Below are 24,700 nucleotides of genomic sequence, written 5' to 3'. Positions count from 1 at the left end.
TAAGCATTGTAATTTTCATAAGAGCAGTGTTTCTAACATAGTTTATCTCTCAGATTGAGATATGTACACCCATAGAGGCAGATATCATTGGTCAAGCATACTCAAAGTCACTGACTTGGGCCACCTGGGTGGCTCAGTCAAACAGCTGACTCTTGTTTTCAGCTCAGGTCTCATGATAATCAGAGTCCTGGGATCAAGGCCCTGAGTAAGGCTTCCCACTCAGCAGAGCAGGTGCTGGGGGAGAGAGTGGTTCCTTCATCTCTCCTCCCTTTCCCTCTCTCCACCTGTATGTTCTCTATCTTCTCTCTCTCTCTCTCTCTCTCTCTCTCTCTCTCTCTCTCCTTCCCTCAAATATATTAATTAATCAAAAAAATTCACAGACTAAGCAGATCTATGTTTCAGGAGTATAAATTTTCAATGAAGATTGGGGATGGGGATAGTTAACTGATTTAGCTGGTAGTTCATGTTTTATATTAAAACAAACATAGTCATATTATGGAGTAAAATTAAAAAGTTTTTCCTAAATTTTAACTATAAAACATGAGAAGTCAAAGATATTTTTTGTGCTTTTATGGGGCCTCTTTAAACTATTCCTCCAAATTCCTGGAGACGCATATAATTCTAAACTGCTGTTAATAATGTTTTGGTGGAAGAGTTTGAGAGATGCTGTCATACTGTATCTTAGATACAAACTTTTATAACAGTTAAAACTAGTATAAAACTACAACTGTTTTATCAATAAAATGATGGTTGTTCTAACCTTAAAACACTTGAGTATTTTGTAAAGCTCTCTTCTAAGAAAATATTTTAATTGTATTGCTAGATTATGCATGAGTGATATTTTGCCACTATGTTTGCTATTTGTAATAAATATGAATTATCAAATATCTACTAATTTCCTATAAAAGAGAAATTACGATGATTCACAGTTTTTTGGCTAATCTTCAAAAACTTATTTTTTCTCACATATCATGGTTATGAATTAATATTCTTTGACATTTCTTGTTGGAAATGATTAAATATGTACAAAGATGCAAGTGGGAGATTTATAACCCCCTAAATAATAAAGGTCATATGGCTGACTAAACTGTTCTATATCTCTAACAAAGGATTCATTATTCTTTACAAAAATGTATTTAATTTTATAAGACTATGGAGACAAATGTGACATCTAATGAGATTTTGATGGGCAAATTCATTAATTTAGAAATTGTAGAACTATTTGCAAGGTGAGAATAGTAGATATTGAGTAGTAAATCAGACATAGAATCTGTCTTCCAAGAGTTTATAATTGGATAAGGGAGATAAGCAGTATACTATTAGTAACATTGCAATAAAAATAAACTAATAAAGGCCATAATTATATGAAATTTATATTACATAAAATCTATATTATGTGATAAATATTGAGAAAGTCTAAAAATGGTTTGGATAAAAATTACTGTGGAAAACTGAGAAAACAATGGAAGCAAGAGAAACTTGGAAGGGAAATAAAAAGTATATGATCACCCACAATTGGAATTTAAGTTCTCCTGTCCAGGAGATATCAAGGTGACTGAATACTCTTTCTGTAGCACACATAAGGTATTAGGCATAGGGAGAACTCTTATGTGACTTGTAAATTCTCAGAAACCTGTAAGGGAAAATAGCCTGCAAAATTATAGCTTAAAAGATTATGTGAACTTAATTTATAAAATGACTGCCAAGTTACAAATTTCTTTTGGTAACTGTGTCCCCTGTTCCTCTTTAACATAGAAGTCATAAAATTTTAAGTCCTAAATTAAAGAAGTAATATTCATTGGAGTACCAAATAAGATTCCGGAGAGAACAATTATTAAATTTTGGGTTTAGAGATATTGGGGTGTGTTTGTTTGTGTGTGTGTGTGTGTGTGTGTGTGCATGGTTGTGTGTGTATGTGTGTGTTTCAAATAACTGAGTATAACATTTTACTCGTTCTCTCCATTTCTCTCATTACCTGGAAATTGATAGAGCATGCTTATTTTAGGGATTACTGTTGATATGAGAATATATTCAAATATTTATATGAACACATGAATACATAAGAGTAAGATTCTTTCTCCTTCTCTCTCTGTCTCTCTCTCTCTTTCTCTTTTTAATTTCCAGGCATAGACATTCTTCATCAACTAGGCCTTGGAGGCAAAGATGTAAGACACTCATCATCAGTGACTGCTGTACCATCATCATCTACATCATTACCTCAGGGGGTCCACTTAACAGAATTAGGTGTCATTTTAACAAATGATGCTTATATTGAGTCACCTCTCATGAAAATTATACCATTCAACTTAGAACAGCCATTTACAATATTAATTGGGTTGCAGTCACATAGAGTAAACAATGCATTTCTCTTCAGCATTAGAAATAAAAATAGACTGCAATTAGGAGTGCAATTATTACCTAAAAAATTAGTAGTATACCTTGGAGGAAAGCAGTCTGTATTTTTCAACTACAGTGTTCACAATGAGCGATGGCACTCATTTGCCATTACTATTAGAAACCAAGTTGTCTCAATGTTTGTTGAGTGTGGAAAGAAATCTTTTAGCAGAGAGACTCTTTCAGAAGTTCAGACTTTTGATTCTAACAGTGTGTTTACCTTAGGAAGTATGAATAATAATTCTGTCCATTTTGAAGGAATAGTATGTCAGTTGGATATTATTCCTTCTGCAGAAGTATCTGCAGACTATTGTAGATATATGAAACAGCGTTGTTGCTCTGAGATAAGCCTTCTTCATACAACCATCAAACCAGCTGAAATACTGGAAAACTCTCCCTTGCCCAAAAAATTTGGTGAAAAAGTGCTGTCAGAGGACACATTTACCAAAGGCAAAAGCATCCCAAATATGATAAATAATGATTCTGCAACAGTCCGTAAACAGCAAGGACTCCAGATGTCAAAGTCTCAGTCAATGTCTCTTCATTCAAGCAATGTGTCTGCTGTGGATCTTGTAAACCATGGAATTCAGGCCAAAGAAATGATTACTGAGGAACATACTCAGACAAATTTAAGCCCGTCAGTGACCCATCATCTCCTTAATAAGGCGAGAACAAAGAGCAAGGAGAAATTTAGTTCTTTCCCAAATGTATCTGACAATGTCACACAACATAATGATAGAGTAACTGGTCTGCTACCATTTAAGAAGATATCATCTGTTCTTCCACATATAAAACAAGAAACAATGATCAATCTCAAGAAGGCTATTGCAGCAAAAATACACACTAATGAACTCATGGAACTGCAGCAGATTTTAAACACAACCTTATACAGAGTGACAGATGAGCCGTCTGTGGACAATCACCTTGACCTGAGGAAAGAAGGTGAATTTGATCCTGATGCTACCTATCCCATCGAAAATAGCTATGAGACTGACCTTTATGATTATTATTATTATTATGAGGATCTTAATACAATGCTCGAAATGGAGACTCTAAGAGGGCCAAAAGGGGACCCTGGACCTCCCGTAAGTTGTTTTTAAAATCTGTCTTAATGTATTAACTAAATATAAAAAAAAAAAAAACTCTAGACTGAATAATACAGAGCAGAACAGATATGTTTCAGAAATGTATCCTGCCTATAGTAAGTGAATTTATGGTTACTATAATGCATCCAACCAATATTTGGTTCAAATATTGTATTTTTGTTGTTGTTGTTGTTTTGGTAGGCTGAAAGGTTACTTAATTCTGGTAAAGTGGTGAGTAAGCTGTATGTTTTTCTTGTCCAGTTGAAACTCAAGCAGAATTTTTTTTTTTTTTAATGATAGTCACACACATTGAGAGAGAGAGAGAGAGGCAGAGACACAGGCAGAGGGAGAAGCAGGCTCCATGCACTGGGAGCCCGACGTGGGATTCGATCCCAGTTCTCCAGGATCACGCTCTGGGCCAAAGGCAGGCGCCAAACCACTGTGCCACCCAGGGATCCCCTCAAGCAGAATTTTGACTGTTAAATATAGATCAGCATTCTTTATAGAAAAAAACATAGATTTAATACATAGTTATGTTAAGAGAAAGATATGAAACTTGTAATATACTAAAGAAAAATGCATTACATACATCAATTAAATTAATGATAATCATTATTAAACACATCTTTCAGCAAAATAATATCAAATGGATTAAAATGGAATATAAAAATTTATTTCAGGTAGAGATAATTTTATAGTGAATCACTAGAAAAAAGCAAACACATTATTGTTCTAAATGAAATAGTTTAGTATCTATTAAGAGTAACATATTTCATTGTATCTTTAATAATATAGTGCATTTACATTTATGAATTAATAAAAGCTCTAGGTACCTAATACAAAAAATAGCTAATAGCCCGTCTGTGTATTCAATAGAAAAAACCCAGCCAAATCACTTATTTAATAATGTATAAACAAAACTATGAGATAATAGATGTTTTCAGCTCTGAAGCTCTTTTGTTGTGTAGGTGCAATTACAGATGAATATTTGAAAAATTTCTAAATCATTTAAAACTTTAAAAAATCTATTTAAAATCACATTAGAAACATGTTTTTGCCTTTTATATTTGTATATCTTGAATAATCTCCCATATGTGTTTAGAAAATAATTTTCTGGGCAGTCCCTGTGGCTCAGGGGTTTAGCGCCGCCTTCAGCCCAGGGCATGATCCTAGAGACCCAGGATCGAGTCCCGCATCTGGCTCCCTGCAGGGAGCCTGCTTCTCCCTCTGCCTGCATCTCTGCCTCTCTCTCTTTCTGTGTCTTTCACGAATAAATAAATAAAATCTTTAAAAAATAATTTTCTAATTGCAAGCAGACTAAAATATATCTTAAAGTATTTATTTGATGAAAATAATATTTGGGTCATTAGTTTGATTCTGGAAGCCATTGAACAGGAGAAGATGATGTCACTTGCTTAGCTTATGTTTCCTTTGTGGTTCTTGCTTAAAGTGATTTGATGGGTATTGAACAATTCTTATTAAAGTGAATATTTAAAGATTTTAAAATAAATCTGAATAATATATTATTATAGAGAAATAAAGTCTTTTCCACTATAGCAATTAATTATTAACATATTAATAATAAAAGTGAGCTACTGGGCAGGTCATATTAAGCAAATAGTTACGAAGCCATTTACTTTCTTCAGAAAAAGTCCGTATGATGAGATGGGTATTATGTTCTTTTATAAATCCCCAAATAGTCATTTCAATGTTGGTAAATGGACCAATAATATTTAACGGATATTTACTTAGTTTCTGCTATGGGCAAAGCAGGAACACAACGTATGTGTAACACAGTCATGGATCAAAAGGGGCTTACAAACCAAGTGTATGGGGTACAAATGTTCATAACAGATATATTTTCTTTTTTAAAAAGATTTTATTTATTTATTAGAGCTTACACAAACAGAAGGAGGGACAGAGGGAGAAGTAGATTCCCTTCTGAGCAGGGAGCCTGACACGGGGCTCAATCCCAGGACCCTGAGATCATGACCTGAGCTGAAGGCAGATGCTTAACCCACTGAACCAGGTGCCTGAGAGAAATATTTTCTGAGGAGATCCCTATGGAAGATCACTTAAGGCTGAGTTGTTCAGAATAAGTTCTTGTGAACAAAGTTGTAACTTAAGCCTCAAAGAATGCATAGATTTTGATAGGGGGAAGGAACTGGTCTATTTTTTATATAGGAAAAGTGGCACAACAGCTATCATCTATTGAGTTTTTACTTTGTGACAGATGCTGTACCATGCCCTTTACATTCATTACCTTATCTTAAATTAACTCAGTGAGGTTGGTATTATTATCTTCATCTTTCAAGTGAAGAAACAGAAGCCTAGAAAAGTTAATTTACTTGCTCATAACCACATTGCTAATAAACGATGGAGCCCCAGGGTTTGAATTCAGGTTTTCTGCCTCTAAAGCTCAAACTCTTTCATGATGTTAGGTTGAATAATATTGGACAAATATAAGACCCAAGCTAGATGTTGTCAGGTTGTGGAGAGTTTTAATTGTCAAACTGATAGTTCTAATTTTATTTTGTTCTCATGGGGAATTTTGTAGGTTTCTGAACAGATACTAATAGGTAAGTCAGTCTGTTAGTGCCCAGCACAGACAAGAAGTTCCTGCTATCATCTTTTTTTTTAAGATTTTATTTATTTATTTATGAGAGACACAGAGTGAGATAGAGAGGCAGAGACCTAAGCAGAGGGAGGAGCAGGCTCCCCACAAGAAGCTTCATGTGGGACTCAATTCCAGGACCCCAGGATCACAACCTGAGCCAAAGGTTCAACCGCTGAGCCACCCAGGCATCCCCCTGCTATCATCTTGATGTTACAAGGGCTAGGATCTAACTAATCTAGGATGATAGCAATGAAAATGAAGAGGAAAGGTAGGATTTAAGAGATATTTTGAAGAAAGATTTGGTAGAACTAGGAAATTAATTAGGTCTAGGAACCAAGCAGAAAGGAAGAGAATCAAAGACAACTGAAGTTTTAAGTCTGCAGATTGAGGGAATGGTAATACCTTTACTAAAATCAGTAATTAAGAGAGGAAGTCAATTTTAGGAGCGGAAACTAAGAACATTGATAATTCTGTTGGAAATTCAGCTGTTGGAAACATTGAAGAAGCTAAAGTGCGAAAGAGAGATCAAGATAGAGATATAGATTTGGGACTCTTCCTATTAATATTATAGTTAAAGCTATAGGGTTGGATAATTTTCAAAGAAAGGAGTTTGGCATAAGTGAAGAAGCAAATCATGGGGGAATGTTTGCTTTGGGATTATGGCAGACAAAAAGCAGAAATGTGAATTAACGGTCAGATGGGAGAGAAGAGTATAGTGTCCTGTGACAAAAGCCCATGAAGAGTTTGAGAAGAAATTGATCAGTAGTTCCAAAAGCTACGCAGAAGTCAAAAAGGGTGAGGACTGAACAGTGGAGGAAATGGGTTCTTCTAATGAAAGCCACTGTTGAACTTCACAGTCCAACTTAAACATAGGGTAGAAGACTAAAGGTAGATTTAAAAAAAATCTAATGGGGATCCCTGGGTGGCGCAGCGGTTTGGCACCTGCCTTTGTCCCAGGGCGCGATCCTGGAGACTCGGGATCGAATCCCACGTCGGGCTCCCGGTGCATGGAGCCTGCTTCTCCCTCTGCCTGTGTCTCTGCCTCTCTCTCTCTCTCTGTGACTATCATAAATAAAAAAAAAATTAAAAAAATCTAATGAAAGTAGGAATGGTGATGAAATGATGAACTTTGCAGAGATTGTTGCTTCACTTCTTGAAGTAGATGTTACTATGTGAAGTCTCTGAGGCCAGCCTGATTTCTCCTACTTGCGGTGATGATTTTTTCCACCTTATTATACCCGTGCAGTTCTTTCATCATCTCTCAAGTTCATTAAGCCTATTTAAGTCTGTATCAGTTTTTTTTTCTGGTACTCCTTTGATATGAAGATTATTTTTATTTAATTATAGAAACATCTTCCCTTATATCCTCACTATTTTTCTTTTCTTTTTTCCCGTGTTCTTCTTCAGGCTCCTCAACAAACATATGTTGGATGTCCTTTGTGATATTAGATATAATCTCTACAAGCATGTCTATGTGTAATTGCTTTTTTTCTATTTCATTTTGTGTGAATTCAGTTATTCTTCACTCACATTCCTTTATTGATTTTTCAATTGTATTTGACATGGTTTTCGCCTATAATGGTTTCTTTTTTGCTCTTTTCATATCTTTCTTGAACTCTTCTGGTTCACATTTCATTACCCTTCATTGTTACTTTTATTTCTTGTAACTCTTCTTTGAGTTCTCTCTCTCTCTTTTTAAAAACTGTATATTTATTTGAGAGAGAGCATGAGCAGGGGGGATGGGTAGAGAGAAAGGGAGAAGCAGACCACCCTCCCCCCCCCCGCACCCCTGCTAAGCAGGGAGCCTGACATGGGGCTTGATCCCAGGGCCCTGGGATCATGACCCAAGCCAAAGGCAGCCACCTAGCCAACTAAGCCACCCAGGCACCCCTTGAGTTCTCTTTTTATAGAAAAATGGCATCTTGAAATTCTTTGCATCTATATGACTGAACTTTTTCTCTGTTGCATGGAGTAATTCCTCCTCTGATAAATAATTTTTTAAAAGATTTATTTATTCGTGAGAGACACACAGAGAGAGGCAGAGACACAGGCAGAGGGAGGAGAAGCAGGCTCTATGCAGGAGACCGATGCAGGACTCAATCCCAGAACTCTGGGATCATGTCCTGAGCTGAAGGCAGAGGCTCAACCGCTGGGCCACCCAGGTGTCCCTCCTCTGATGAATAATTTTCATTTATTTTAAGTTTATGTTTCTGTCCTCATACTCCCCCCCCCTCCTTGATATGTATGTATAAGTCACCTGCTGGTTTATTTCTGGTTATTAGCCATTTTAAAAATAAAAATAACTCTAACTGGGCCACTATTTGTTTTAGGATAGTATAGGGAGAGGCAAAGGAAAGTTAGGTGGAGTGACACACATTGTCAAATTTAAGTTGCTGCCTTTAAACACCATCTTACCGTATTTATTTTGTCCTCTGCCTGGAGACAGATCTTTTCTTATTTTCATGTACAATTTATTATGAATAATAAATTTATTTCACAGGCTTCTTAAGAGCCAATATGATGATTTATGCTCCTGTCTTTTACCCTCTCTCACCACCAGAAATCTCCTGAGGATAGGATGTTTGGTTGCAGGTCATGAAAATGATGGGTTCTTCCTTTTTAGCTCTACCTTCCTTACTCTGGGCTGTTTGGAGCTGGGTCTTCATTGGGCCATTAATCATATTGGCTATGGCTTTCTCATTCCCTTAAACCTCATCGTTGTAATCAAAGGATTTTTGGAATGAACTCTCAAGATTGATATGCTTTTAGATAACTGTAGCCAGTCCAAGTTTTGAGGTCTGAGGAGGTTTTTGGTTTTCGGTCATCTCTCAACATCTTTCCTTACACCACCGTTTCTCAGTATTTGGAAGATAATGTTCATATTTTGTGGTTTGTGGTTGTGGTCCTATCCCTGTTTTGTTGGAAATGATGTTTTTTCTTTTGGTGCTTTTTGTTGTTTTCAGTGGGTTTTGAGGAAGGGAGAGAAGTTTAAAAAATGTTCTCATTCTGCCATGTTTTATGAAAATTCTCTGGTGATCTTTTTGAAAACACAATCACCTCACATCTTTTAGCTGCTTAAATTCTTCAGCGGCAAAAGAATAAAGTACTTATAATAAATGAAAGACTTTTAATTATAACCTATGTAGGTGTACATGATTTGGCTCCTTCTTACTTCTGCAACTTCATTTTGTTCCACTTCCCTTTATTCTCACTGAGTTTTCTTTTTAATTTCTCAATAAGACTATGCTTCTTCTTTGGTTTGTTTTGTTTTACTCATACCCTCATTCATTTCTTCCAATTTTCTGGAATTTTATCTTCTCTTCTTTTCTCTTATTTGTCTTTTTGGCCTAACTTAGCACTTCTTCAGAGAATTCTTCTGACATCACAAATAAATGAGGTGCACTAACTATGTGAATCTCTCTGTTGCTTGCTTTTCTCTCATATCACTAAGTAAAATGTATAATTATGTACTTATCTGTTAACATGTGTCTCTTTATCTGGACTGTAAGCTCCAGGAGGGCTTGAGGCTTACTAATGTTTATTGAATGAATGAATGAATGAATGAATGAATGAAAAAGGAATTTTAGACACAGGGCTTCCAAGATTAGCCAGGCATTCCTATCTTTTAGAAGTTATAGTCTAGTAAATATATTTGCCTTAATATATATACTTATATACTAGTAATAATAGTAATTACCCTAGTAATTATATTATAACTAACATTAATTAAGTAGTTGATGTGTCCCATATACACCCTTAAAAAATTCATTATGGGGCAGCCCTGGTAGCTCAGTGGTTTAGCGCCGCCTTCAGCCCAGGGTGTGATCCTGGAGACCCAGGATCAGGTCCCATGTTGGGCTCCCTGCATGGAGCCTGCTTCTCCCTCTGCCTGTGTCTCTGCCTCTGTCTCCCATGAATAAATAAGTAAAATCTTAAAAATAAATAAATTAATTAATTAAATAAAAATAAAAAATTCATTACAGTTTACTGGTCAACTACTATATATTAGCCATAGTGATAGGTTTTTTTTCTATCTAGTATCTTTAATGTTCACAATAACTCTGAAAGGTAGATTTTTATAATCATTAGAAATGATTATAAAAATTAAAAATAATCATAACTTATTTTTATAATTTATTTTAAAGATGAGGAACTATGGCTTAAAAAGAGTAACTGATTTATCCAAAGTCATTTAGCTAGTAAATGATTGAGTAATGATTTGAATCTAGATTGGACAATTGCAAAACTATTGCTCTTTTCATTGAATTATACTTTCTCTTAATAATCAATAATCTCAAAGTTAAAGGGCCATTTTTAGTACTTAACTTTATTTACAGAAAATAACTTCTCCTCAAACAAGACATGGCATATAAAATCAATTTACTTCCCTGTTTTCTAGAAATCCCTATTAATAATCTGTTCTCAAAGATTCGAAAATGCAAAATTGTGTAGAAAGCTAAAATTGATTTTTATTTAGTGCTTATTAAAGAACTTAAATATTTTAATCATGACATAAAATATACTTTCTTTCTTCCCCAGTACCTAATATTAATTACCTTTTCAATGTGAAAGGAATGGTGTTTCTTTTGTTGTAATGTAGTGTGGTAGGGCAATAAACCAAACTGGACATTCGATTTTAGTTTTCTAATCTTCTTATTTTTGGGACTTCAAGTCAATAGCTGTTAACTTCTGATTATAACAACAACCAGAACTGTGAAAAGAATTTCATTTTTTTAAAAAAATAAGTGGAAGTCAATCTTTGGTGAACACTAATAGTAAAATACTAGCTGTTAAAATATTTGAAAACAACTCAGGAAGGAGAATGCCCTCAGGCGGAGGTTGAATAGATATAGTACTTATCTCTCAATATTGGGAAGTACATGAAAGGTTTTTATTAAGTTAGGGAATAGGAGAAGGAAAAATACAATTAAAGGAAAGTGGACAGTTTGGAATATAAAAAGAACAGTATAAAACTTCAAAATGATCATAACTTAAATAAAGGAAGAATTTTTCAAAGAGTAGTTAATAGCAAGATTGAGAAATGAGAAAAATGAGGCTAAAAAGGAGGCTCGTTAAGTATGCTGCTTGTTAATGATAGGGGTGGTACTTTAACTTTGATATGTCTAATTTCAATGTTCATACTATTCTTAAAGCAATATTTAATGGGTATTTGTAAAATGGAATATGTGTATGCTCTAGAGACACCAAGAATCATTCCATGTCAGCAGAGTGCTCAGTAACAATAAAGTGAATGAAAGATGAATGAATGAATGTGTTAACCATGTCCCGAATGAACATTTGTTCTGCCCCTAGCCGATTGTTAAAGTGAAAAAAGATGACAAAGTATTACATGAGGAGGTAAAGTAGTAGTTTCCAATTTCTTATTCGATGTATTTAATGAATAACATTTAAAGAACTCAGAACACTTTAAACACGGATCAACTTTTGCTTTCATACTTTGTTTTGCAAACCATTTAAGTCTATAACTGACCTCCTGGTATGCTATATTCAGTGTAAGGCAGATTTATTACTGAGTATACTAGAAGGATCTCATAAGGGTTTAACACATTACACAGATTCTGGCTGTAAGTCTTTTAAAGAACATACTATGGTCAGTGCTTTAATTTTTCAGGGCAAGTCTTTTGAAATGTGTCTGAAAAAAAACCTGTAGTTGTTAGTCTCCAAACCCTAAATTGAATTCCGCCTTCAGTAGTAAAAGTAAAGTTAGGTAAGAATTACCCACAAAACTACTAGTTATGGTCCTCGTAAAAACCAGATACAGAGGCTATAACCATAAGTCACAGACTTCCTGCTGCCATTTCTGGCCAGATTAAAGAGGACACTTGAATTTCAACTCTCACCCCTGCTGATTAGGGTGAGTGGGATTCATGTTACTGTAAAATCGCCATCAGCTAGGAACTGGGGACTGCAAAAAAAGCCCTAGTATGGGAATCTTAATGAGACTTGTGAGAAAAGATGCATCTATTATGCTGCTTGACATCTTGGCAATTGTTTTCCAAGGGTCCACCGGGTCCAGCAGGTATCCCAGGTCCATCCGGAAAGAGAGGTCCACGGGTAAGTAAATGGGCTGGCTCCATGTCCCACTTGCTGTTAGAATCAGTAACTTTGTGGTATGGTTTTCCTAGGATTGTACAGTATGTACTTCCTTTGGAAACCTGCCTGGGTCTTCAGACTTAGCCCTACCTTTGCCAATTCAAGAGAAACTCAGGAACATGTGCAGCTTGTTTATTTGATTGTAAACACCCAGCCAGAGCATTCTCTGTGAACATGCCCAAGAAGGATTATCAAATTTGTAGATTAGTGCCTCTTTCGGTGCTACTTGTAACATTATTCTTAGTTATAAAGTGATCTCATCGGTAGTTGATAGTTCAAGGTGGGGTTCATTTGCTTTGGGAAATGAAGAGGAGTGGGCTGCCTTAAAATAGTACATTCCTGGATTACATAGTGGAAAATCCTGGAGCTACTGACTAGAAAAATAATTGTCCTGAGGAAAAAGCTGCCTTAAGGATCAGCAGTAGTTTCTCACATTACGCAGGTCCAACAAAAGATTTACTGCTGTGTTAAAATTTATTTCTTTCAAACTTAAGAAAATAAATGTGGACTTTTACTAACAGAAATTCTTCAAAGAGCCAGAAAAAAGATTGGGACTGTGTGTTATAAAGACAAATGCACATGCCTTGTACGATCCCCTTTCTTTTTATCCTGATTTTTATCTATCATGCAAACAATATGATGAGAAATCATCCTGAAATATTACTGTGAGTCGTCCATATTCACAACAAAGTCTTGTTGGTATGAGGCCTCAGATGAATGCTCACTGGCTGTAGTGGTTTAGCGTTTGGTTTATTTCTCTATACTTGATGACCTATCATGTTCCTTTCAGAGCCTCTCATCAGTGTGCTCACTCTTCCATACCTGGGAGACCACTTCCATACTCCCAGTTCCTGTCTGGATCCTACTTTTCTGTGGGACTGGATCTCTGTGCTAATTCCACTCCCTTTCCACTACTGATTCTGTTCTTGCACAGAATGACCTTCAACGTTTGAGTCTCCATCTATTCCCATGATATAGACATTTCCTTCTTTAGTTTCTATCGTTTTTTAAGTTTATTTATTCAATCCTTTAGGAAAGAAATGGTATTCCTCTTCTCAAGGCTAAATATTACACCTGTGTTCCTAATTTTGTCTCCTTTCCATTCTTTAAAGTAAAACTGGCAACGTCACATTTTTTTCTCTCACTAGATTTTATCTCATTTGGGGACAACCAACAAATTATCCTTAAAAAAAAGACCTCATACTTTCACTGATATTAATTTTTTCTAAAGTTATTGTCCTAGCTCACGGTTGCACTATTGAACTTCGTAAAATAAGCATTTTTGCCCTTGTCCAACATCTCATCAGTAACTCATTGTAAATCCTCATAAATTTTTCCATCTATTTTTATTTATTTATTTTTTTAAGTTACAAAGGACATATGTCATAATATCTAATCTTGTTTCCTTAGTTTTAATCTTGCTAGATCTACCTCCAGTATTGCTTTTGCTAATGTCCCTCTCCTTTTTGAAACACAATGCTCTATTAATTCAGAATGGAAAAGACAGAAAAATAAGTAATTATTAACTATATGTTGTATGTTAAGCTAGAGGTATGGCTAAAGAGCTCAGAAGTGGGTACCAAACCCAAATGAATATAGGGGTCTGGAGACCCGGAAGGCCTTCTGAAATTGAATCATAGTTCCTCTACTTGCTGTTTTCTGTAAGCTTAAGTTTCTTCATTTGTAAATGGGAGTTAAAATAACCACCTTGCAGGATTGTTATGAGGATCAGTAATAAGAAACAGAAAGCATTAAAACAGTTAATCTATGAATAATTGGTAAATAAAGCAGTTATTGACAGATATTTACTGGGTATCTCATATGTTCCAAGTGCTATCCTGGTGATATGAAAAACGATCCCTTTTCAAAAAAATTTCAATCTTAGCACTAAATGGCACATATCGTAAGAGAGTTAAAATAGCAATAAAATATTTAAATAACAGGTTAGAACAGTGTAAGAAATATCCTAAAGCAACAAACAATTAATTGCAAATGAACTTTACATGTAGGAATTTCTATGGAAGTTAGTAGGAAAGAGAAACCACTTTATGATGGTGTAGCTAGGATTTAAAAATGAGGTGGGATCTTAGTTGACACTTGAAGAATGATTTGGGCAGTAGTAGGGGGGCAAAGTGAAATAAAGTAAGTCTTTAAGGCATATATAATGGCATAAGCAAAAACCCAAGTGCAGAAAGGGTTAAGGCATGTTGACAGAAGATTAAACATTTGCACTTTGTTATTTTTAGACTTCTTATTCTGCACAGCTTTTAGAAGTAGCACTATGCAACATGGCTGGAGATAGGGGTGAAAACTAAAAGAGGTAAGCATCTCAAGGTAGTGTTTTGAATCAAAATACAGAAAATCTAGTCCTTTTTAATAATTAGCGTAACTTTCTTTTCCAAGAGTGAAATATCCAACATCTAGGAAAAGATATATAATTTTATGAAAAAAAAGATAGCATTCATTTTAATGAAATTATGCTGTGTGATATTTGTTTGAATGTTACAACAAATACTACCTGTTATTTGTATCTAGATCTGTTCTAAGAGTGATATGACATTTTTACTATTTGCAGGGCATACCGGGGCCACATGGAAATCCTGGGTTACCTGGATTGCCAGGTCCAAAGGTGAGTGATGACTAGTGAGTATCACATTATTTTCCTGACATTATTAAAGAAGGTCCTTAATTTTTTTTTAAATTGAGATATAATGAACATAAACATTAAAACTATTTCAAGGATATAACACAATGATTTGACACTTGTACATACTAAAAACGATCACCACAATAAGTCCAGCCACCATGTATCATCATAAAAAGTTACAAAATTTTTTCTCTTATGATGAAAATTTGTTTCATGATCCACTTTCCTGGCAACCTTCAAATATGCATGCAGTACCATTGACTGTAATCACCATGCCACACTTCACATCGCCATGACCTATTTATTTCACAACTGGAAGTGTGTACCCCTTCCTTTAGAGGCTCCCATAACCACCACTCTGTTCTCTGAATGCATAAATTTTGTTTTATTTGTTCACCTGTTTTGCTTTTTAGATTCCACATGTAAGTAAGATCATACGTATGTATGATATGTTTGCTACATATACATTTGTCTTCCTCTTTCTGGCTTATTTCACTTAGCATAATGCCCTTGAGGTCCATCCATGTTGTCAGAAATAGCAAGATTTCATTTTATATGGCTCAGCAGTATTCTATTGTGCATGTGTGTGTGTATTTATACCACATCTTTATCCATTCATTCATTGATGGACATTTCTTTTCATATCTTGGCTATTGTAAATAATGCTGCAATGAACCACAGCACAGGGGTGCATATATCTTGATGAATTAGTAGTTTTTTTTTTTTTGATTTGTTGGATCGATCATATGGTAGCTCTATTCACTTTTTATTTTCTATTATTGTCTATATTCCCTGTCTTGTATTTTTTATCTCCTTATTAACTCATTTATCTTATAACTGGAAGTTTTAAAAAAATTTTTTTGACAAAACTCCATACTGTTTTCCACAGTAGCTATACCAATTTACATTCCTTCCAACAGTGAGTGTGGGTTCCCTGTTCACCATGTCTTCAACAACACTAGTTTTTTTTGTCTTTTTGATAATAGCTATTCCAACAGGTATGAAGTGGTAAGTCATTGTGGTCTTGATTTCCATTTCCCTAATGACTAGTGATACTGAGTAGTTTTTCATGTGCCTGTTTGCCATCTGTATATCTTCTTAGAATAAATGCCTAATCAGCTCTTCTGCCATTTTTTAATCAATTGTATTGTTTTGTTTTGATGTTGAACTGTTGAATATGGATATATAATTTGGAAATATTTTCTCTAATTCAGTAGGTTGCTTTTTCATTTTTATGATGATTTTCTTTGCTGAATCTTTTCAATTGATATATTCACACTTGTTTATTTTTGCTTTTGTTGCCTTCACTTTTGGAGTCAGATCTAAAAATAGCATTGCCAAGAATGACGTCAAGGAGCTTACTGCCTATGTTTTCTCCTTGGAGTTTTATGGTTTCAGGTCTTAAAGTCTTTAATTCATTTTGAGTTTATTTTGTGTATAGTATAAGAGAATAGTCTAATTTCATTCTTTTGCATATCGCTGTTCAGTTTTCCCAACACCATTTATTAAAGAATCTGTCCTTTCCCCATTGTATATTTTTGCCTTTTGATTAACTTTTGTAAGTTAATCAGCTGTATATAAATGGATTTATTTCTGGGCTCCTTATTCTGTTCCATTGATCAATGTGACTCTTTTTATGTGAGTAACATATTGTTTTCATTATTATAGCTTTATAATATAGTTTAAAATCAGGGAGCATAATGCTTCCAGCTTTGTTGTCCTCCTAAGATTGCTTTGGTTACATACAAATTTGAGGATTATTTGTTCTATCTTTGTGAAGTGTGCCATTGGAATTTTGGTAGTGATTGCATTGAGTCTGTAGATTGCTTGGGTAATATGGACATTTTAATAATATTAATTCTTTCATTCCATTAGCACAGAATATCTTACATTTATTTGTGTCTTCAATTTCTTTTGTTCATGTCTTATAGTTTTCAGAATACAAGTCTTTCACCTCCTTGATTAAAATTATTCCTAGGTTTTATTTGTGACAGATGTTAAAAATTACCACTGTATCTTAAATGCATCCAATAAACTTGTAGGGTGTGGTTTTATTAAAAATTTTCCTAGATATTTACCATGCATTTTAGATTAACCAAGATCAATAGAACAGTCAAACTTTATAGTCCTCCTATAATTTTTTTTCAGGATAATGCAAAAAATGTGGAGCATGCTGTCTTGACAATAAATTTTGACATATAATCATAGGATTTATTTTCCTTTAGGGAATAAAGATTTCTTCTAATTAAGAAATTTTAAAGTATAAAGGCAATCCCAAATGTTTTTTCTCAGTTATTATTTAGCAAGAATAGCCGAGGTAGAATTGTTGGTTTCTAAGAAAATTATATAAAAAGTCATCTTGTTTCTTGCAAAAGAAATAATCTACTTCAAAAGGTTACCTGAATCTATGGAAAGAGCAAATTAAGGTAATTGCAGTTTAAAAAGATTTAACTGAAATAGAAAATGCAATGCATAATGAACTCTCTATACAAACATATTTGGATTAATGCACTTTATAAAAATCGTTAGAACAGAAAGGTACCTTATATAAGTTAAATGATTTAAAGCACATAAAGCATCTGGTAATGCTTATATATAGGTGACACTTAAGAAATGTTTTTCTTTTCTTGAAGGAGCTACTTACGAGGCAACTAGGCAAATTAGAAACGTGACTTGCTAAAAATACCACTCTTCTTATTTGGTAAATAAAACAAAAATCTTATATGAATCTTATGAATGAAAATACCTTAAGACAGTGTATAAATATGTTCTATGTATAAGGTGATTGAAAAAATTATAAGAATAAAGCTTATTTTGCTAAAATATTCTAGATTGATGTAAAACTAATCCATTTTGTTTTCTGTTTTGCTTTTACAATAAAATTAGTATTTATCATAAAGGACAGGAAATGTAAAGTGATCTGGGCAGTTCTCATCTCTCTTCAGATAAAATGAGTTCTCACTTATGTGTTGGTTTAATAGACTCTTAGTTGTTTGCATGCAAGGGCCAGAACTTACTCATTTTTGCATTTGTCTCTAACCCAGTGCCCAGTATGTGTTGGGTACTATTGAGTAAATGTAAAACTGAACCAAAAAACTGAGTTAATATTAGTAACAAGGCACTGATATCATAAGGGATGGAGGACTAATACTTATTAAGGTTCTAATATCTGATAATAATTTTATATCTGGTATCTCATTCAGATTCATTTCAATTAAGAGCACTATTCAGAGTAGGGTTTATTACCTTCTGCTTTGCACAGAAGAAAACAAACATAGAGAGCTAAGTACTTAACTAAAGTAACAATTTATAACTGGTAGAATTATAATCGGAGTTTAATCTGTCTTGCTCTCTTCCTAATACCAGGTTATCTCTCAAAATAGTAATTAATTTATAAAATTCGATCTGAAGGAGGAAGGGTGGGGTGGGATAACCTAATGGAATTTAAAGACTGAATTCATTTAGCAATGGTAACAAAACATGTCTATTCCAACGTTCTAGCTTATTCTGTGGATACTTACAACAACATATGAAGATAAACTGCATGAAGAGTGAAACTGATCTCTAGTCCTGAGAACTATGTTAATTTGTTAAATAATAGGATGAAGTGCCACATGAAATTTTAGTGGCTACATCACCATTTTTTTCAGCATAAGTAAGACTAATATGATGCCAATTGAAGACTATTGAGCTCATTAACTAAAATCATTAGCTGAAATCAAGAAACTAATGGTAGACATAATGTCCTTCTAAAAGAATTACAAGAAAGTAAATTCCACGTCTTATTTACTAGAGAGAATAGCTTTTTTTTTTCTTGTCAGCAAATGCCATCTGGGTTCACAGTTTATCATATTCCTATATTTAATGAACTTTATTTGCAGGCTGATGGATATTTTTATTACTATTAATTAAACATATGATTAATTATGCAGTAGATCTTTAAATATGAGTCATGAATGCAGAGTCTATATCTTCAGACTACCATATATTTATAATTCTAGTCCAGGCAATCTATTTGTGGTAAAGATAGTTTCTTTCCCAAAAACACTTCTTAAAGGAAACTTAAAACCTTCCCATAAACATTCACAGTTTATATTACTTTAGTCAAGGCCAATAGTTCCTTCAAATTTAATCCAGTTATTGAGAAAGACAAATACCATATGATTTCACTCACATGTGGAATCTTAAAAAAAAATAAAAAGAGTAAACGAAAAGCAGAATTAGACAAATAAATACAGAGAACAAACTGATGGTTGCCAAAGGGAAGGGAGATGGGCAAAATAGGTGAAGGGGAGTAGGAGATACAGGCTTCCAGTAATTGAATGAATAAGTCATGTGAATAAAAGGCACAACATAGGGAATACAGTTAGTGATATTATAATAACATTGTATGGTGACAGATGGTAGTTACACTTGTGGTAATCATGGCATGATGTATAAAGATGTTGAATCATACTGTACATCTGAAACTAATGTAACATTGTGTGTCAACTATACTCAAATAAAAAATGCTTTAAAATTAAATTAGATAAAAAAATCTTTGCCAATAAAACAAAAAATCCATGCTTAATCCAGTTATATAAATCATCTAACCTTAACAAACTGCAATAACAATGTCCCATTAGTGATATTAAATCAAATGTTATTAACAATAATATTGAATCCCAGAGAATAATCTTAGTGCTATTTCTATTCTTGGTTTTGACCCTATGTCCCCATGTCTTCTAAACTAGAAGTCCCATTTTCCTTATATGTGAATAAATAAATGTATTGAGCATAGATGCTGACCCATTTTAAGAATTTTTGCTGAATCAAATTGCTATGAAAAATGTTCAGTCCAGCATTTTGAAAATATAAAGTATGTTAAAATGCTGAAGACTACGTTACCTCTGTTATTCTGGTCAACACAGGGACCATCTTCTAAAGGACAAGACAAAATAACATGATCCTTTCCTTTGATTCTGTGCTTGTGATTTCAGCTAAAATATGACTTAAATGTATTAAAAGTGTTTCCTTCTGGGTATCAAAGACAATTAGAGTCATGTCAAGAAGGATTCCAGGGCCAATTTGAAAGACTTCTACCAGCCAAAGAGCGATGTGGTTTGAACATAATTAAGGATAATAAGTTCAGTGGATTGAATCACATCAAGTATCTCTAAATACATGAGTTATAATGATGCTAAATACAGACAGACAAACTTTCACTGGTCACCTTTAGAGAATGCTAAGTAATTACATCTCTGAAATTATCAAATCCTCTCACACCAACTGCGTGTTCAACTCTGAGTTAGTGTCAGACCCACAGATTTAAGGGCTCAGTCCCTCAGGACAGTCTGCACTTGAGATGCCAGCCACAGAGGAGTTGTCCAGACTACTCATATTTCTGTCTGGCTGACAACCAATTCAGGGGTTCCCACAAACTCCCACTCCCCCAAGTTTGGTACTGCCTTAGGACAGCTCACAAACTCAGGAAAACAAGTTTTCCAGTTTCAAGTTTCCCAGTTTATTATAAAGAATACAACTCAAGAAGAGCTAAATGGAAGAGATGCATATGGGGCAAGGTATGGAAGGTGGGGGGCTTAGAACTTCCATGCCCTCTTCCATGCCACTTCCCTGGCACATCAGTGTGTTCTGTTCACCAACCTGGAAGCTCTTGGAATCTCTTTGTTCAAAAATTTGTGTGGCTCAATCTCTCACCCTACCTCCTGCTCCTAAATTCCCACCCTCTAGCCACTTGTTTGCCTTTCTGGTGACTAGCCCCCATCCTGAAGCTATCTATGGGCACCACCCTGAGTCACCTCATTAGCATAAGCTCAGATGTGGTCCAAGGGTATTGTTATGAATAACAAAAGACACTTGTATGACTCAGGAAATTCCAAGGGTTTTAGGAGCTCTGTGCCAGAACCCAGGAACAAAGACTAAATATATATTTTTATTATGCCACAATATATCATTATTTTGAAAAAATGATAAATAGAAGAAAAAGTAAGGGGAAAGAATAAAAGTTTTCTTCTAAAATTATCTTGCTTTTTTATAGAATGTAACCTCAGGACAACCGAATACTTGATGAAGGGTAGTTTCTCTTTATAGAGAAAGCTAGGAAATGAGGAAAGCATGTTAGAATTTAAAATGACCATTTTTGCAATCCTGATGAGGAAAGGGTTGAAAAACTACAAAAATAATCCAGTAAATCCAAAGGCCTTGAGGCAGGAGGCTGCTTGACAGTCTTTGAGATAAATCCTAGAAGATAGGTCAGAGAAATAGCCAGAGCCAGATTATGTAGGACCTCGTGATGCAGATTTCTCACCTTTAGTGCCAGCTGTTCTTGGGTCACAGTTGCTTTGAGGATAGAGAAGTAGACCAGACAAAGAGTGGTGGCCAGCAAAGCAAAGTTTATTGAGCAATAGTACAAAGCTCCCGGAGAGGGAAGGAGAGGGAGGGGACCCGAGAGAGTTGCCCTGAGAGTTTCTAAGTTTAGAGGTTTTTATGAGCTCTTTAGCAGAACTGTCTTAGGCAATCAGGGTGTGCTGAGTTGAGCCAATCAGGGCGTTGGTCGTGTATCTGCCTACCTATCAGGTTAATGTCTAAGTGCACATTGTCTTTTTTGCTGACATTAATGAAGGATAGGCACAAGAAAGGCAGGCAGGGAAAGTACCCCCACCTCCCCATCTCCTCAGGAAACCAACCTTAAAAGGATTTTACACTACCCTGGAAGGAGCCCTCCACCCTTTCCCATGCAATAGGTAGGTGACAAAAACCCAATGGGTGACAGGCACATGGAGGGTTAATCAGATTAAAACAGCCCACCAATAAGCTCACAAAAAACCCTAGGTAGATAAATGTTATCATCCAATTTATTTTGTAGGAGGATGGTTCTGGTTTCATGTGGAGAATAGAGTAGGATAGGGAAAAGGTGGAAATAGGGACACCAGTTTGGAGACTACTTCACTGGTCTACCCAAATCCACGTCTTTGGTGATGATGGCCTGGGGTACAGTGTAAACAGTGCAGGTGGTGTGAAGTGATCATACACATTTTGAGGTACAGTCAGTGTGATTTGCTGATGAATTACATATGTGGCATAAGAGAGCAGAGTCAAAGATAATCTATGTCTTAAGCAGTGGAATACTGGTATTGTGGGAGCTATTGTCTATTAGAATGAGGAGGTACATAATGTCAGGTTTTTATTTGTTTGTTGAGCTTATTTTGTTTTGTTTTTGTCTGGGCAGAAATCAAGAATTCATTTCCATTAATATTTTCAAAGAGGTAACTTTTGGCTTTTTTTCCCCCTATGAATTATTTAGTATTTCATTTTTTAAATCTCTCTTCTAATATAAGCATTTTAGAGCTATAAATTTTCCTCTAAGGACTGATAAAATTTCATCCCACAAAAATTTGATATGTTGCATTTTCATATCATTCAGATTGAAATGTATGTTTCTTTGACTCATGGATCATTTAGAATATATTGTTTTGTTTAATTTCCATCTCTTAAAAGTTTTTCTAGTTATCTTAATGTTATTAGTTTCTTATTTAGTTCCATTGTGGTTAGAGAGTGCTCAATGGAAGAGTCCAATATTTTAAAATGTATTGAGGCAGTTTGATGACCAACAAGTGGTCTATCTTGATGAATGTTCCATGTGTACTTTAAAAGATTTATGTATTTTTTGTTTGTTTATTAAACTTCTTTTTTTTTTATGATAGTCACAGAGAGAGAGAGAGAGAGAGAGAGAGAGAGAGAGAGGCAGAGACATAGGCAGAGGGAGAAGCAGGCTCCATGCACTGGGAGCCCGACGTGGGATTCGATCCCGGGTCTCCAGGATCGCGCCCTGGGCCAAAGGCAGGCTCCAAACCGCTGCGCCACCCAGGGATCCCTGTTTATTAAACTTCTAATTTTAATTCCAGCATAGTTAACAAACAGTATTATATTAATTTCAAGTGCATAATATAATGATTCTGTATATTCAATAATTCTACATATTACTTATAAAATTGTATTACACAATACTATATATTAATATATAGTAATATGTTATATAATATACAATACTATGTATTACATAGTGCTCATCATGAGAAATGCACTCTTTAATTTCTCTCTTTAATCCTCCTACCTACCTCCCATTGGTAGCTATCAGTTTGTTCTAATTCTTGCTTTGTTTCTCTTTTCTTTTTTTCTGTTACTCGTTTGTTTTCATCCTTAAATTCCACATATGAGTGGGATGATATGGTATTTGTCTTTCTCTGACTGACTTATTTTGTTTAGCGCTATACCTCCATCCACGTTGTTGCAAATGGCAAGATTTCATTCTATTTTATGACTGAATAATATTCCATTATATAATATATATACACACACATAGAAACACACTACATCTTAATCTATTCATCTATCAATGGACACTTGGGTTGCCTCCATAATTTGGCTATTGTAAATAATGCTTCGGTAAACATCAGAGTGCATATATCTTTTTGAATTAATGTTTCTGTGTTTTGGGTGTAAATGTGTTACAGTGTAATTACTGGATCATAGAGTAGTTTTATTTTTAACTTTTTGAGGAGCCTCCATACTGTTTTCCAGAGTGGCCGTACCAGTTTGTGTTCCCAATAGTGTGTGAGGGTTCTTTTTTCTCCACTTCCTTGCTAACACTTACTTGTGTTTTCAATTTTAGCTGTTTTGACAGGTGAGAGATGAAATCTCATTGTAGTTTTGATTTGCCTTTTCCTGATGATGAGTGATGTTGAGCATCTTTTCATGTGTTAGCCATCTATATGTCTGCTTTGGAGAAATTTCTGTTCATGTCTTTTGCCCATTTTTTAATTGGGTTATTTGGTTTCTGAATGTTGAGTTTTTAAATTCGTATATTTTGGATATTAACCATTTATCAGATTATGTCATTTGCAAATATCTTCTCCCATTCAGTAGGCTATTGTTTAGTTTTGTTGATTGTTTCCTTTGCTGTGCAGAAGACTTTCCTTTGGATGTAGTCTCGATAGTGCAATTTTACTTTTGTTTCCTTTGTCTCAGGGAACATATCTAGAAAAATACTGCTATGGCTGATGTCAGAGAAATTACTGCCTGTGCTCTTTTCTAGAATTTTTATGGTTTCAAGTCTCATATTTAGCTCTTTAATCCATTTTGATTTTATTTTTGTGTATGGTATAAGGAAGTTGTCAGTTTCATTCTTTTTTGCTGTCCAATTTTCCAGTAGCATTTGGTGAAGAGACATTTTCCCATTGAATATTCTTTTCTGACTTGTTGAAGATTATTTGACTAAGAATTGTGGGTTTATTTCTGGGGTTTCTGTTCTCTTCTGTTGATCTATATGTCTATTTTTGTGTCAATACCATACTCTTTTGATTACTACAGATTTGTAATATAATACGAGACCTAGAATTGTGATACCTCCAGTTTTGTTTTTCTTTTTCAAGGTTACTTTAGTTTAGTCTTTTGTGGCCCCATACAAATTTTAGGAGTGCTTGTTTTAGTTCTGTAAAAAGTACATTTGGTGTTTGATAGTGATTGCATTAAGTCTATATAGATAGGTAGTACAGACATCTTAATATTTGTTCTTTCAATCTATGTGCATGGAATGTCTTTCCATTTGTATCAACTTCAATTTCTTTCATCAGTGTTTTATAGTTTTCAGAATACAGGTCTTTCACCTCTCTAAGTTTATTCCTAAGTATTTTATTATTTTTGTTATAATTGTAAATAGGATTGATTCCCTACTTTCTTTCTGCTGCTTCACTATTAGTATATAGAAATGCAACAGGTTTTTTTTTTCATTGATTTTGTATCCTGCAACTTTACTGAATTATCAGTTCTAGTAGTTTTTTGTTG

The 24,700-nt window shown here is 34.6% G+C and overlaps 1 protein-coding gene across 1 annotated transcript in view; it reads left to right on the top strand.

The window, feature by feature from the left end:
* Positions 1–24,700, top strand: part of COL24A1 (collagen type XXIV alpha 1 chain) — a 384,669-nt gene that overhangs the window by 20,973 nt on the left and 338,996 nt on the right. Inside the window, exons 4-6 of the mRNA XM_055339781.1 lie at positions 2,125–3,479; positions 12,118–12,171; positions 14,786–14,839. Of these exons, the coding sequence (XP_055195756.1) occupies positions 2,125–3,479; positions 12,118–12,171; positions 14,786–14,839 (1,463 nt within the window). The remainder of the gene's footprint in view (positions 1–2,124; positions 3,480–12,117; positions 12,172–14,785; positions 14,840–24,700) is intronic.

This window comes from Nyctereutes procyonoides, unplaced genomic scaffold, assembly GCF_905146905.1.
Source record: "Nyctereutes procyonoides isolate TBG_1078 unplaced genomic scaffold, NYPRO_anot_genome, whole genome shotgun sequence".
Taxonomy (NCBI): Eukaryota; Metazoa; Chordata; class Mammalia; order Carnivora; family Canidae; genus Nyctereutes; species Nyctereutes procyonoides.
This window is presented reverse-complemented; position numbering and strand designations above follow the sequence as displayed.